Source organism: Panthera pardus, unplaced genomic scaffold, assembly GCF_024362965.1.
Source record: "Panthera pardus isolate Hobbes unplaced genomic scaffold, ASM2436296v1 HiC_scaffold_13, whole genome shotgun sequence".
NCBI lineage: Eukaryota > Metazoa > Chordata > Mammalia > Carnivora > Felidae > Panthera > Panthera pardus.
This window is the reverse complement of record NW_026526688.1, coordinates 85,347,773-85,363,778: the sequence shown is the minus strand read 5'-3', so window position 1 is coordinate 85,363,778 and position 16,006 is coordinate 85,347,773. Positions and strand designations below refer to the sequence as shown.

The 16,006-nt window shown below is 43.0% G+C and overlaps 1 protein-coding gene across 2 annotated transcripts in view; it reads right to left on the bottom strand.

Annotated features, from left to right (window-relative positions):
* Positions 1-16,006, bottom strand: part of RNF150 (ring finger protein 150) — a 288,106-nt gene that overhangs the window by 25,128 nt on the left and 246,972 nt on the right. The window contains exon 7 of one of the 2 annotated variants that reach the window (XM_019420199.2): positions 13,634-14,119. The exons of the other annotated variant lie outside the window; for it this stretch is intronic. Coding sequence (XP_019275744.2) covers positions 14,001-14,119 — 119 coding nt within the window. The 3' untranslated portion in view covers positions 13,634-14,000. Of the gene's footprint in view, positions 1-13,633; positions 14,120-16,006 lie in introns of those variants that run through there. 2 annotated transcript variants of the gene reach the window in all.

The following is a 16,006-nucleotide window of genomic DNA, read 5'->3' as shown; positions in this document are numbered from 1 at the left end:
GCCAGTCGGGTGGAGAATGTTCAGAGAGAGGGACATGGGAGCTGTGTGTGGGGTTAGGTCAGGTGAGACCATGAGGGTTAAGTGTGAGGACAGCCTTGATCACTCACTCCTTCCTTAGCTGCAAGTCAGATAGTCTTGAGCAAGAAAGCATTTTATTCATGGATAAAATTCACTCTTTCAAGTCCATCACCATAGGATCAGAATAGCCCACCCAGACTAATGACTTCACCGGGTCTCCCCTTCCACCTTGTTCTGTGCTTGAAGTGACTAGAGAGTTGTTTTCAAACTTAGGATATATTAGTGTGAACTGAGGGAGTCCTTACACATGTATTTTACATCCTGTTCCTCATTATTTCCCATATTGTTGTTTCCCATATTGTTCATCTGAGTCTGAGTTCACACTCTCTTCCTTACTGCGGTGTGTTTCAATCATGTATTTGGAGATTTTTTTTATTGTGAATGTATATTCTTTTGGAAGTTGTCTTTTAAGAGGGTCTTGAGACCTGGGTTCAGAGTATTCCTCCAGGGAGGATATGAGTTTATGAGTGTAATTCCACCAAACACTTAGTGTAACTATCAATTTGGGGCCACTTTAAAGTGTATCTGTACCTTAGGTATTCGGGTCACACTGGTGGTTGGATTTGGGTCCAAGAGCTCATGAGAAGGCTTGTCTGTAGTTAGGGCATCTGGGACTGAGAAGTGGGACCAGGGAAGGGAGACCGTATCCTTTCTGTACTTTATCTAGAACCAATGCCACCACTTACAACCATCTGTACCAACTCCTTCTAAAAGGTATTTTTCTTTGATAGTTTATTTACTAAGGTTTTCCTAGTTTATCTGCCACTGTGGATCTCTGATTCTAACCCTGGACTTTGTCCCTATTGCAGGAGTAGCACAAATCCTTCCTATGGTCTGTTCTTTTTTTGTATGGCCTTTGAGCTAAGGATAGTTTTTACATTTTTAAAGAGTTAACAAACAACAATGAAGGAAAGGTACAGAAATTACATGTGACCCACAAAGCCTAAAATATTATCTGGCCCTTTACAGAAAAAAAAAATGTGGAACCCTAGACCATCAGGAATCAGCATATGCACTCAGAGCAAACTCCATTTCTGATGTTCATTTTCCCCTTGGGTAGAACTTTCTTGTAGTCTCTAGTTTCCAAAAGTCTCTCTCACTTTACCACCAGCTTAGTTATTCATCTTAAAGGAAATTTCTAATATTTGATATCCATATTTTTAAAATTTATTTATTTATTTTGAGAGAGAGAGTGAGAGAGAGAGAGCGAGCACGTGGGCAGGGGAGGGACAGAGAGAGAGGGAGAGAAAATCCCAAGCAGGCTCCATGCTGTCAGCACAGAGCCCAACACAGTGCTCAAACTCACGAGCTGTGAGATCATGACCTGAGCTGAAATCAAGAGTCAGAAGCTTAACACCCTGAGCCATCCAAGTGTCCTGATCTCCATATTTTTAAGTGTTCTGTAGTTTAGGGGGTTTTGTGGACATCTATTTCCCCATGTTATATGAAAAAGAAGTCCTATACATCTGTCATTTACTTCCTGTCAAGCAAGTCTCAGAGCCATAGCAGGGGCTAGGACAAGGGCAGGCTGTTGTCTGAAAGCACAAAATAATAATTTTTTTTTGCAGGAGTGAGTCTAGAAAGTAATAACTCACATTGGTATCTTTAGGCAGTGAGCTTTCTTGCACAGCTAAGGTTAGACAGCAATCACTGGGGACCCACCTTGTGCGTGGTGGTTTTTGCACATGTGGGTGAGCGTGGGGGTGTGCACGGGTCCCTGCACATGTTACCCCCGTGGTTGCGTCCATCCGATTTTGTCTCCAGATTAGAATTGTTTTGGATCAGAGAGATTTCCTGACTACATAATAATCTTCCTGTCAATATACTAAAGTCCAACTTTCAGCTCTTGCTTTTCATTCCTGAGATTTTTGAGCAGTCTGGAGATGCCTACCCATTTATGGAAGGAACATGGTGCGGCCCAGAGAACTCTAGCAAAAGGGTCAGGAACCTTAAGTTCTAGCCCTCACTCTGGTCCTCATTAACATTCTCCCTTGTCTCCTCCTTGTTTCAAACTAAAGGAATAAAAAAGAGGGGAAGAGAAAGTGAGGAGGCAAATGGACCACTTTCAATCTGCCCATCGTAAAGGGAGGGCTGTGTCTTCTCAGACATCAGCCCAGGCCCAGCGTGATGGGATCTTATTCTCAGGTCTACCTCTATTGTGTTCTCACATTCTGTTAATTGGCTGCTCTGCTCTCACATGTATTTATAGATATTGATGCCATTTCTAAAGCTCCGAATTATGTGGGTGATTTTATTTAGAGGTCTGAGACCGTTGGCTCCCACTAGATCTATAACATCAATGACAGCTGTGTTGTGTATACAGCTCTATAGCAACCAAAAGCAGCTGCCTGCCCATGAAAGCTGCCTCTGGCTTCTCCCCTGACTATTCAGTAAATGATCCCTAAGAACAAAGAAGGCAGGGACATCAGGGGGAGGCAGGAAGGGGGTGCTTAGGTTAAGGGGGCCATGACTATGATCAGACCTTCTGGATGTTCCCACAGGGAGAGGATGGGAATGTTTTCCACAACAAAAAGGTCTGAGAGCCTTGGGGAGTTGAATTTTTACCTCCCTGTGTGCCAGCCACCAGGCTCCCATCGGTTGGAGACTCAGGGAGACACCCGCCCTGTGCAAGGTGCTGTGACCGCAAATCAATGAAGGGACATCTGCTCACGGTAAGTAGAGGGCCCCCTGGCCTTTGGTGGCATCACTGTCCCTTACTCTCACAGCCACGAATAATGAATCACAGTGAGCCCTGAGGGAGCTTATACCAAGGAGTGTGTTGGAATAAGAGGCAGACTAATTTTGTTCTTGGGTCACTAAGGATCATGGAACAATTGTTCTAAATGTCTCATAAATATGAAACCTCTCTCAGTCCCCTGAGTCTCCCATCAGTGGATCCTCATGCTCTTCTGTGTATAGTAAGTATCCCAGAGTAAAACTAATTCACATTCTTCCCCACCATCTTTGTCCCCCCAATCCCGTGCAATGTATGGCTCAACCACGGCAGGGAGACGAGAAGAGACACCAACACTGGCTTAGAAGGAATTATGAGACCTATATGAGAACTAAACACGTTTTTGTACTTTTAAATAGCAGCTTAGCTCCACATACCCCAAATGTAGGCGTTCATAGACTTAAGAATCGGGGGGCAAAGCTGGCCTTACTTACTGGCTTATTACAAAGCCCTGATGAGTTTTACATTTTCCATTCTTCAAGGGACAGATGTGCTGCATGACTTCCCGAGACAAATGCCACAAAGTGGAGCGTCTCTGTTTCTCCAGAAAAAGTGACAGTAAGCCCCGTAGCACCCAGGGCTCCCTGGCACACGTGTGGCTCTAGAGCAGTGCCCGGCAGCCTGTTTCCCTGGACGGCTCCACTCCGGTGAAGCGGGCACCAGGTTGTCAGGGCAACCTTCCCCTGAGAGATGGAACGGGGGCAGGAGAGGCAATGGTCTGTGGGGTACACGAGATAGAGAGGCGGGAAACAGCTCTAGCAGCTTTTTAAAAAAATTTTTTTTTAAATGTTTATTTATTTTTGAGACAGTGCAAGAGACAGAGTGCAAACAGCCGAAGGGGCAGACAGAGGGAGACACAGAGTCTGAAACAGGCTCCAGGCTCCGAGCTGTCAGCCCACAGCCTGACGCGGGGCTTGAACTCACAAACCATGAGATCATGACCTGAGCCGAAGTCGGACGCTTAACCGACTGAGCCACTCAGGCGCCCCGCTTTTTTTCTAGTTTGAACACCAACATGTTCCATATTAGGTGGTCTTATCTTGTGCAGTTTTGAAAACTAGGACCTTTGAAAAACAGGACTGTCATCTATCAGCTTCACGAAAAGCTGAATTAAATGGGTAACTCAATAAAAGCCTTCTAGAAAGTTTTTAATAGCTTTTAATGTACTGTATGAAGCCTTATTCCAACTGAGTTGAACTTGGGACTATGTGGTATTTTCTAACGGATCCCAGGATGTGTCCCACAGAACACATTTTTCCATGTGGGAAACCCTGGTCTGGCAGGAGTGTGGAAGCTGGAGAGATGGTTTCTAGATCCTAGGTAATAGCTCCCATCCCCCCCTCTGCTGTGCGACACACACAGATGTCAGCTTCATTACCAACAATAGGTGTCTGGGAAGATTAAAAGTGCAATAACCAAAGCATAGAGTTTAAAATGACTTCTAATGTGGCACAATCATTACTGTCACTAACAACCCCCTCAGAATATCTTCCTACCTACAAATTTGCTCTAGGAGTGGCCCCTAGAGCAAAGCCTCCAAGGCATTAATATTTCCTGGCTACGGACACAGCAGTTGGCCATTTGGGTAGGAAATAGCTCCAGAAGGCCACACCACTCGCTCAATACAGTTTGACGTTTGCCAGCAGATTCTGGCAGATTCATCTGGACCACCATGTATATGATCTACAGACTGGCCAGAAAGACCTCATGGGGAAGCAGAGTAAACTTCTATCTGTGACATCGTTCATTTTATAGTAAAAGCACACAGACTAATGTTCAGGAGGAAAAAAATAAATCCGTTGAATCTGTTTCTTGCTAGCAGGGAAATCCTAGATCTGCTGGAATCCACGGCTCCCGGAGGGGCACCTGGCCAGGTGGAGGGCTTCAGTGATTGGCTGAACTGCACTGGGCCCATCTGACCCTGGCTGCTCCTTCAAGGGGTGCGTCAGCAATCTTGGATGGGCCAGAGGTTCAAAGGGACACCACGGAGCCTGGCAGTTTGGGGTAGGTGGTAACAGCAAAGAGGGGTGCCTCTCCTTTTTTACCTTCTGTTCTTAACCTCCTCAGGCTGGCAGCTCTCACATTTTTTATTTCTTTAAAAAAAAATTTTTTTTTAATGTTTATTTATTTTTGAGACAGAGAGAGACAGAGCATGAACGGGGGAGGGTCAGAGAGAGAGGGAGACACAGAATCTGAGACAGGCTCCAGGCTCTGAGCCGTCAGCACAGAGCCCGACACGGGGCTCGAACTCACGGACCGTGAGATCATGACCTGAGCCGAAGTCGACGCTTAACTGACTGAGCCACCCAGGCGCCCCTCACATTTTTTTATTTCTTTAGCATTCCCTTGCTAATTCAAAGGAAGGGCTGTTAAAAATTCCTTAGAGAAGTATAAGTAAGGATAAAAAACAATCTGGCCACCCCGGCCCATTGCGTGGTCCCCTGCTATAACCCCACTTGGGATAAGCTGACAGAGACGGCTCAGACAATAATGTTCGGTTCCTCTGAACACTCTTCAGGCTCACTAAGCAGCCATTCTTCTGAACTGATCAAAATCTTTCAATCACTTCACTTAGAGGAACAGAGCTAAGAGGAAGTCGGGTGTCCAGCACCCGGGAGAAATAAAAAAGTCATTAAAATGTCACTTTATATGTTTTGAAAACACAATCATGATTTAACGTTGAATGTCAATTTTTAAAATCCGTAGTGCCACCTCTGGAACTCAAGACGACGCAGCGTGTTTAGGAAATAGGCATGACACAAACACAAGCATCTGGTTCCATTTTATTAAAAAACAAAACCAAACAAAATTTTGCAGTGAAATTTCCTGGAATTCACAATCCTTTTCAAATCTTTATAATTGTGGGGTTTTTTTCACCAGTACATAAGAACACAATTGCACGTATTTACATGATAGTTTTCTATATAACAAAAATAGCTGTGTTGTACGATTGTTTTCAACTATCGTCCTTAATATTTCATCACTAGCCCAGTATGAGACAAACTGTTTATGCTCTCCAAACACATAGATAATAGAATAAAGCAAAATAAAAGTCCGTGTCTCCCAACAGAAGACAAATCCCTTTAAAGACAGTTTTTAAAACTTATGTATTTCAAGAGAGATATAAAGTGCTCTGAAGGAGTAAGGTGGGTGCCTGAGGTGGGAAAGAAGGAAAGAGAAAGAGATTGATACCACCCTCCTCCCCCACCTCCTAACCCCTCCCCCCCACCCGCCCCAAACAAATGATACCTACCGCCTTAACTAATCACTAAAATATACCTGTGACTTTATACAGAAGACGATGTTTGCGTAAAAGGGCTACATGATCCACTACTAAATTTCTTGGCAACTAAGAGCTAACCAAAATCCAAATTAAAAGTAACCCATGCAAATGACATCAGGAATAGTTTTTGTGATTTTTGAGTCATGTGGCAAATAAATCCAGGAAACTGTCCCATGATCTGACAATGGAGGATGGGAGATAGCATGAAGGCACCACCACGTGTGTGGTCTGGCCAGAAAGACCTCATGGGGAAGCAAAGTAAAATTCTATCTGGGACATCATTCATTTTACAGTAAAAGCACACAAGTGCATGTGTACGGAGGAAAAATGAATCCACTGGATTTTTTTTCTTGCCAGCAGGATGATACTAGACATTGGTGGTGCCATTTCTGAATATTTCATAATGGTAAATTCATTCTTTGAGGCAGATTTTTTTTCAGTGAAAATAATAATGTGTTATATACAAAGGGGTTAAAAGAAGTTGGGCGTTTTTCTTTTCACATTATTGAAATGGCAATTGCTGGGCATGGTCTGCAGTCTATAAAATTGGGTATCACATACATACTGCTTGGGAGGCTCCCCTGGAAACTAGAATAATCATCCTCCCAGCTCATGAATATCGTAAAGAACAATTCCCATTATTTTTCAGGAAATGAATGGAATGTAACTTTTCACAAGTACAAAATTACTTCAAGTTTTCTAAATATAAGGGACATCCCACTATAAAAATAACAGTCCCTCCCTCCCCTCCCCCCTACATCTCTTTCTAATTATAAAATGGTACAACCATTTCAGATTACTAATGTGAAAGCAGGAAGTAAATATATTATTATGTACATGTACAAAACACATCAGTATTTCACACCATTTACATTCATATGAAAGAAGTCTGTTTATTGATCTTCCTTTGTGATTTGACAAGAACAGAGTTGAAATAAGTTACAAAACCATCAGGCCCTTGCCTTAGAAGTCTGCACAAACATTCCAGCCAGAGGCATCTTCTTTGCAAACAGAGCTAACAATATGCTTCCACGCTTTGCAAAAGAAAGGGCTGCGGATGGTTTCTTCTGTGGGGTTCTCCTTCAACTTTTCCAAGCTTGTGACATTCCTTCCTCTTTTGATAAATGTGGACCAAATTTTCAACTATTGAGGAGACTGTATGATGAAAGGCAAATACCTAGTTGTCGAGGAAATGGTGACCCTAGTCAAATTAGTTGGCTGAAAGAATAACGGCAATTATTCCAGCAGAGGGCACCCTGCCCCCTTGCAATAACATCCTACTGATGCCAACATACACCCAGGCTGCAAAGTCCTTTCGCTGACAGTCCTTCAACCGCTTGACTATCTATTCGTACAGTATAGTTTGGTATTTCCTTCAAAAGCGCGGGATACGCTAATTAAGAAACTCTCCTACATGAAAATTCTTTGGCTATTTAAAATCTTCACATTCTCAAACAGAATATTCCGAGTTCCATAAAGCGCTAGTTTTGTCTAAAACTTTTTGAGGGAAAAGGGGACTAAACACCAGACTTTAGAGATGGTGTGGTACTAAGGCCACGATACGCTTTTTAGATTTCTGGATTTAGTAAGGTCAATCACCAGCCTGCAAGACAGAACCCCTTAAGGTTTCACAGTTCCGTCTGACTAGGCAACCCACCTTCGCTTTTCTTTATGAGAACGTTAGGAGAAAATTAAAGTAGTCAATGGAAGAACATGTGTCCATTTGGATGGTGATTGGTCTTTGGTTTACACAGCACACATGGTCCCCACATTTTCCCTGCTTCTCCAAGCCCTTCAATTCAATAAGGATGACAAGACCACAGACATTCTGCCAAGCAGTGATTCTGGGTGACTTAAGGTGAGCTACCTTCTTTACAGAAGTTCTCTCTTGCTCTGTTCAGACCTGTGGACCTCTTGAGAGATTATATTCCTGCCTGATCATTATCAACACGTATTTATCAGGTAGCCATTGAGCGAATGGCTCTGCAGTAAGTGCAAAGCATCAATAGTAGCATAAGGGTGAAAAGGTCTTTGATCACCGAGATTCCTAAAAAAGCCACTTGATTGAGGCATAGTTCACAGGGTGATAAAGAGAGATGTGAGTGACGTCATTGGATTTTTTGCAGAACAACCAAGTTTTGCAAGTAAAGGGCTTGATAATTAAGGATCTGTATCTAGGATCTGGAATCTAGGATCTTTAGTTTTGGGATAATTTAGTGCCATCAAAAGGGTCAAAGTGGAAGTGAGGCTACCAATCTGTGGGTCTTTACAAATTACTGTTCCTGTTACAAAGGGCCTGGGGTTGTGAGATGGGGAGACAAGCAGGCAAAGAGAAGAGGTAAGTGATGCTGAGAAACTCATTCCTGCTTCTCACAATTTATTTTTCAGGCAATCCCAACCTTCTTTGCAACCATGAGTGTTTAACTCATGAGTGTTAAACTCCTTAAAATACACACACACACACACACACACACACACACACACCAAAACAGCAGGTCAGCTCTAAACCTAGGGGATGAGCATGTACTTGGGAAGAGCACCCATGTTTATATCCTGCCACCCTCTTTCTCACTTTCTGCAGGCTAGTATTCCCACCTCCTTTTAAGTACCATCAATGACACGTCTGTGACACAGAGCACTGCACAAGGAACTTTTGTCCCTCACCTTGGGAGAATGGCCTCTTTGTCTCTTTTTCAGTCTTAAGGAAGAAGTGGCCTCTCAGATCACTTATGAAGAGGAAGTTCTTGCGCTAAGAAGCTGAATTAAGAAGCATGAATGGACATCAGATACAGCACAGCCCATACATTTTTCTAAGATGTCCAAATCTTGGGGGCCTGTGGTGAACTAGGAAGGTCACAAATGCTGAAGGTAGAAAATGGTAGATCTACGCAGCATTCTGGAATTGTGACTTTGCCATTACTTGCCTAGGAGACCTTTCTGGCAAGGAAGCCTGAAAAAAAAGGCAACAGCTATAGGTGGTCTGCAATTAAGTTAATGATAAGAGAAGTGAAAACATGGCTAACTCCATTATGGAGGAAGTTAATTTGCCTTTATAGTAAACTGGTTTTCCTCATCAGAAGTGCAAATATATAGACATTGCCACACAATAAAAAGAAGAAAAACACCAACAGTAACAACGGTAATCACAATAATGATGACTGAATAGATCCAAAGCCACCGAGGTTTTTGTCCTGAAAGATGGGAACAGAATGTATGTAGGTGTGTATACAAGAAAGAGGCAGTCAGAGAAAGCCAGAGATAGATATAGATACACACACACACACACACACACACACACACACACACACACAAGAGAAAGAAATCTAAGTGAGAACATATAAAAAATGTTAGTGGAAATTGCCTCAGGGGCCCTAGTACCACAGAGGGCTGGGTCCTCGCTCTAAAGAGGATGTGACTCTGTATCTCAGGTTTTTGGAAAGAGTTTTGATTTAATGAGATTTGTTTGTTTGCAGTCAAGGTGATGGATTCAATAGATAACTAAATGCTTTTTGTTTTTTATGCTCTGTAAGAATTTTCATCTAAACATAACTCATAAATAAGAAAGAATCTTGTATTAGGCTCTCTGTCACCATTTTTTGGTTCTGAAGACAGGTCGGCTGCAAGAATGCCTGTACTGACTAAAGGAGCCACTGGGCACTGAACCCAGACACGTGAGCATTCAGAATGAGGGAAATGCTGAAAACAACACAAAACAAACAGAAAAACCTCTCTGGACAGAGATTTGCCTCCACGGTTACCATCGTGACTAGGTGATATCAGAATAGGTAGGTAAGTCTTGCAACTAATCATATATATATTTTTTAAAGATTTTGTTTTTAAGTAATTTCTACACCCAGCGTGGGGCTTGAACTCACAACCCCAAGATCAAGAGTTGCATGCTCTACGGACTGAGCCAGCCAGGTGCCCCTCCACTATTCACTTTCTGCCTTCTCCCAACTCCCCGTCTTCCTGCCTCGGTGACAGAATTAATATTTCAGGGGCGACCAAGCCCCAGAGACTAAATCAATGTTCGGATGCTGTATTCATGATCAGGGCTCAGTTCTTCTCAAAGGGATCAGCCACACAGAAGAGGCAAGTCCTAGAGGTCAGTTTTTCCGAGGGAATGGAAATGCTTCTTTTCTTGCCCCCGGCCTTGGGGTGAGAGAGGATGCTGACTTCTGAGTTGAGAGCTGGCAGTTGTAAGCTGTCAGGATTCACCCAACAGGGCTGGGTGGTCACAGCCCCAAAGACTTCTTCTCAATAAGGCCACTCAGAGTCTATGTAACTTCCCACCTGCCCGCCCCCAAGTCCCCAGGGGGCACTGGCACTGGGAAAAGACCTTCTGCCAATCAGGAGGCAGGAGAATGAGGGGGCTGAGGTGAAGCTGGAGGACTAGAGTCTGGAATTCTTTTCCGCTCCCGAGTGCCGCCTACCCCTCTAAGGGTTTGTCGTAGAAGTGACAGAGACAATTTTGTTGCAGCACCAAATCCACATGGTTTGTGTCACTTAAAAAAAAAAAACAACAACAAACAACAACAAAAACAACTGGTCAGAGGAGTCACAGTGACAGTAATGGACATCAATGTGTGGTTAGAAAGGTCAAGCAGGAATTTCAAAAAGAGTGGCTTGAATATTTATGCATCACAAAACAAACAGATCTTTGGGCCTCTCATTAGGCAACTTGGGTGGAGTCTAGTTCTCTCTGGAGGTAATTAGGTTTTACCTTCTCTTCTTTGTGAGGGTCAGGGAATCTTGTGAGAATCCTGGAGCAGCTCTGCTCCGGACCACGGGCCAACTGTGGCTATTGGGACAGAGCTGGAGACGCGGCCAGTGCAAGGGGAGGCGTGCTTTGAGTGTAAAGCACATAATGCATTTAGAGGACTTAGTACCCAAAAGAATGTAAGGTATTTCATTAATACTTTTTACACGTTGAAACAAAAAGATTGTATTACTAAAATGATTTTGAACTGTTCCTTTGTACTTTTTCAAATGTAGCCGGTAGAAAATGTAAAGTCTACATCTGTGACTTGCATTATATTTCTATTGGATAGCGCTGGTCTGGACACTCACTACAGAAAAATGCACATCTCTAAATACGCATAAAGCCTGCATATACTTCTAGAGGGCTTCCAGCTCAGAATTTCCTCTGCAGGGGAGGTGGTGAAGAAGCTATGGAAGGTTTTCATTTCTTTTAAACCCTTCTACGCCGGTTAAAAAAAAATTTTTTTTTTTTTTAGACTACCAAAGCCACATGAAAATCCTCCAGAAACAAACCTTTGGTAAATGGAGAGCCTCCTAGGCTCAGGGATTTTGCAGCAGAACCTCCTTGGGGTAAAGTCACGAACCTCATGTTATCTACACAGCATTCTATAGGGGCTGCTGCAGCCACAGCATACATATGCAACCAATTCCTGATTCCTGATTTACCCGGTCACTGGCAGGAAGAGACAACACTCCTCGCAGGGAGAACTATGCAATCCAAGAGGCATTTTCTCTCCTGGGCATGGAATACAATGTAGATCGTTCCTTTGCTGTTGAATTATCCCTCTAATTCCACTTGACTTAAGTTAATACCAAAATGTGTTTCAGGCCGAGCTGAATGGAGGAGGATACACGATGCAGCTCTAGCCGGCCAAGAAAAAGCAACACTTTGAGATGAAGAATTCCATACCAAGAACTAGGATTTGAAGGTATCCAGAGATGACAAACTCTGTGACTAACAGCAGCTTTAACATAAGGCAAACCAAAACCACTCCTTGGACTTAAAACTTCAATCATTTAGTTATTCATTCTCAGCAATGCAGGAATGCTGAGTCCCAGAAGCCATTAGGGCAGGTTACGTGTCAAGTCAGTGCCTCCCTAACCTGAACGAAGTCAGCTATCTGTCATGGCCATCTCAAAAAACCAGATCCCCCTGGCAAAAAGCTCATTAGTGCTCTAAAGGCCAGAAGGAGCCTTGGGCATCACCGTGTTAAACTCCTTCATTTCACAGATGGAAAAGATGAGGCCCAATAAGCAGGTGGCTCATCTAGGACTCTTGACGCTCCATTCAGTGCTGTCTTCGTCCCTCCCTGCCTGCCTTCGCACACGGACACCAGATTTCATTACAGGAAGTGTTAGGCGCCCAGGGAGAGGTGACATTTCTGAAGGTGGTAATCACTTTCCTTGCCTTGCTGCCTACTTAGAGAGCATCAAATAGGAAATCGTTAAAGATGGTGAGACAAAAGCAACCAGTGGTCCCCCTGACATACACTCTATGTTTCAGCAGGCAGCAGGGATTTACGGCACAACCAAATTCCTGTTTTTGGATGAGTGTTTGTGTAATGAGGTGAGAAAGCCTTATCAAATACGTAAATAACTCAGTGAAGAAAGCTTCTTTCTTAGTAACCCACGCAGCCGCAGGCCTTCTTACAGAGGATGAGGTGACCTGTGATTGTCCAGGGAAAGCATTCACTCCCTTAGTCATCTATGCATATGGATAGTCGAAACGTATTACAAAATTGCCCACTGAAAAAATAGCACATCTCTGTCATAGTTACAAAAAAAGAATAAAAACATAAAGAGTTTAAAAACACCGGTGGGTTTTAGTATTGATTTGATACCTCTTTTCCTTTCCCTCTTTGTCTCTCTCCATCGGGAGAAGCCTGGTTAGCAAATTCCCATGCTGTACTCTTTAGATCAAATGGTTTATCAAATCACGCGTCCCTCCTCAATTGGTATTTACATGTACTCAGGGAGCCCTGGAAAGCTACCTGCTAAGGATTCACCTGAACCCTTCCTTGAGGTCTGGCGAGGTTCGACAGAAGTGCGTTGGAATTAAGGTAAAGGCTAGGTGCTATTGCAACCCCCACTGTGTTGGACACTGGGCTCAAAGATGATTGGATCTCTTCTGAAGCCTCCGTCTCCTGCAGGAGCCACTTGTGGAGGTAACAAAAGACTGTTCTAGCCTTGGGGAGACCAACATAACAGACATTTTGCTTTGGGGAAGAGTATGTGGTATCTGGTCTTAACATGAGGCTTGCAGTTCCAGTTACAAGCCCTACAGTCGTGAAGAATGGCGCTGCTGCCCTGAAGGGGACTTCTGAGTTTGGAATTGCCTCCAAAGACTGTGAAATCCAGGCAGAATCAAGTGCCTCCCTAGAGCTTCCTTCGCATGTCACATGGGCCGTTAACAGAGCCTGGTAAGTAGAAGCCAGCATGATGTAGATGAAAATAGCAAATAGTAGCCTCAGTGGATTCAGAGCTCAGGGTTGGGGTCTCTGGCGGCTAGGATTTTTGAGATCCACTTAAAAGAATTTGGATTCTTAATGAGAGCTGGCCTTAGACTGTTTCAGGGTGCTGAGGCACTTCCCAAAGCCATGCACACTTCATGCTGAGAGGTCAAGGCCATTAATCTCAGAGATGGTGTACGAACTGATCATAGCAGGAACTGGTGCTTCTAAACAGAACTCTCTACAAAAGCTGGAGGAAACCAAAGGAGTGGACATAATGTAAACTACACAAGTCTTAACTTTTTAACTTTTTAACTTTTTAACTGTCAAAGAAATCCAACAACATTCCAAAACCAGTAAAACAAGACCTGGAAAAAAATGGAAATGAAACTAAGAAGCCCTACATGTGTCCTTTCTGTGTGTTTTGGGAGCTCCTGAAGTGTGTGTCTGCAAGGACACGGGAGGAAAAATCAGCTTTCATCTTCCGTGCTGCCAAGGCCATGGGCTGTTGCAAAGATGGAGAAACGGCATCCTGATTGACATGACTTTGGATATTGCTCTCGTTACCATTCTTGAGTGGCGCACAGTGGAGCTACCAAGGTGTTCTGGAGGGGTGTCTGCCTGGTCCAAGTCTTGAGGCTCCTCCCTTCCTTCCCCTTGGGTCCTACCATCCCCTTGTTCTACGTCTATCATTTCAAGACTTCACCTCTTCGCAGTCTTGGTCAGTGGAAAGTTCTACATCAGACAGTCCAACTTCCATTGCCATAATCAGCGAGATGTCAGAATCACTGCTTACAGCTGGCTCCTGCTCGCCTGGGAGGAGAAAGCAGAGTTCATGGTGAACATGGAACTATGTTTTTGGATGCTGGTAAGTTGAATACAATTGTCTTTTTTTTTTAATTAAAAAAAATTTTTTTTAACGTTTATTTATTTTTGAGATAGAGACAGAGCATGAACGGGGGAGGGTCAGAGAGAGGGAGACACAGAATCGGAAGCAGGCTCCAGGCTCTGAGCCATCAGCCCAGAGCCCCACGCGGGGCTCGAACTCACGGACCACGAGATCGTGACCTGAGTTGAAGTGGGACGCTTAACTAACTGACTGAGCCACCCAGGCGCCCCTAAAAATTTTTTTTTACATTTATTTATTTTTGATAGACAGAGAGAGACAGAGCACAAGTTGGGGAGGGGCAGAGAGAGAAGAAGACACAGAATCCGAAGCAGGTTCCAGGCTCCGAGCTGTCAGCACAGAGCCCGATGTGGGGCTCGAACCCACAAACCGTGAGATCATGACCTGAGCCCAAGTCGGACGCTTAACGGACTGAGCCACCCAGACGCCCCATGAATATGATTGTCTTTAATAGCATTTCCTTGATGGCCAAGAGAAGGCATTAGAAAAACTGGATCTTTTGTAAAAAAAAAAAAAAAAAAAAAAAAAAAAATCTAGTTAGCACCTCATCTTGCTTTATAGCCCCAAATAAATTCTAAATAGGTCAAAAAGCTGAATGTAAAACAGAAACTAATATAGCTAGAAGAAGATATATCTTATAAGTATATATCTAAGTAGAAAAGTACCTAATATATTAAACTGGGCAAGAAATTCTATGTGGAAAAGCATTTGGCAATTTATAGAAGAATAGATTGATAAATATGCATAAAATTCAAAAAAATATTAAAACCATGAAAAATAAGATCAAAAGGCATAGATTGAGCTGGAAATACTTGTGAAAATTTCACAAAGAGCTGTATTTTCAATGTATAGAGAACTTTTAAATCAGTTAAAAAAAAACTAACCAGAAAAACGGGCACAGGTTACTGTCACACAATTCACAGAGCAGTATAATATAAATGACCAATAAATATAGGGTAAAAATGGGCTACCCTTTTTTTGTTTATAAAATCTTCACTCTTTAAAAAAGGACAGTACTACACTGAGGCGGGTACTCTGATATAGTACCTGTAGAACTGTGACATTTTCATTTCCAGCACATATCGTAGAGAAATAATCAGAGATGCAAAAATATTCATTTAAGCAGTATTTATAGCAACAAACATTGCAAGTAACAAAGTCCAACAATATAGAATATCTGAATAAACTGTGTTACTTCTAGAGGATAATCTTGTAACAATTAAAGTGAAATTTCCAAGGAATTTGTAGTTACATGAGAAAACGCTCACATGCAAGCAAGTTCGGTGAACTGGTTCCCTTTGGGGTAGAAACAGACAACAAACTGAGGGTTGATGGGGGTGGGTGATGGGTATTGAGGAGGGCACCTGTTGGGATGAGCACTGGGTGTTGTATGAAAACCAATTTGACAATAAATTTCATATTTAGAAAAATTAAATAATAAATAAATAAATAAATAAAAGAGAAAATGCTCACAGTATTCTCTTAAGTGAAAACAGAAGTATTCAAAGCTTTATATGCAGTGAGGCTGAGAAAGTCAATGAGATGCAAGGAAGTCTAAAATGCTAGTAAGTGTTGTCTCAAATTTTGGGATTTATATTTGTTTTCTTAAAAAAATTTTTTTTTCAGGGCACCTGGGTGGCTCAGTCGGTTAAGTGTCCAACAATGGCTCAGGTCATGATCTGGCAGTTTGTGAGTTCGAGTCCCATGTCGGGGTCTGTGCTGACAGCTCAGAGCCTGGAGCCTGCTTCTGTTTCTGTGTCTCCCTCTTTCTCTGCCCCTTCCCTGCTCATGCT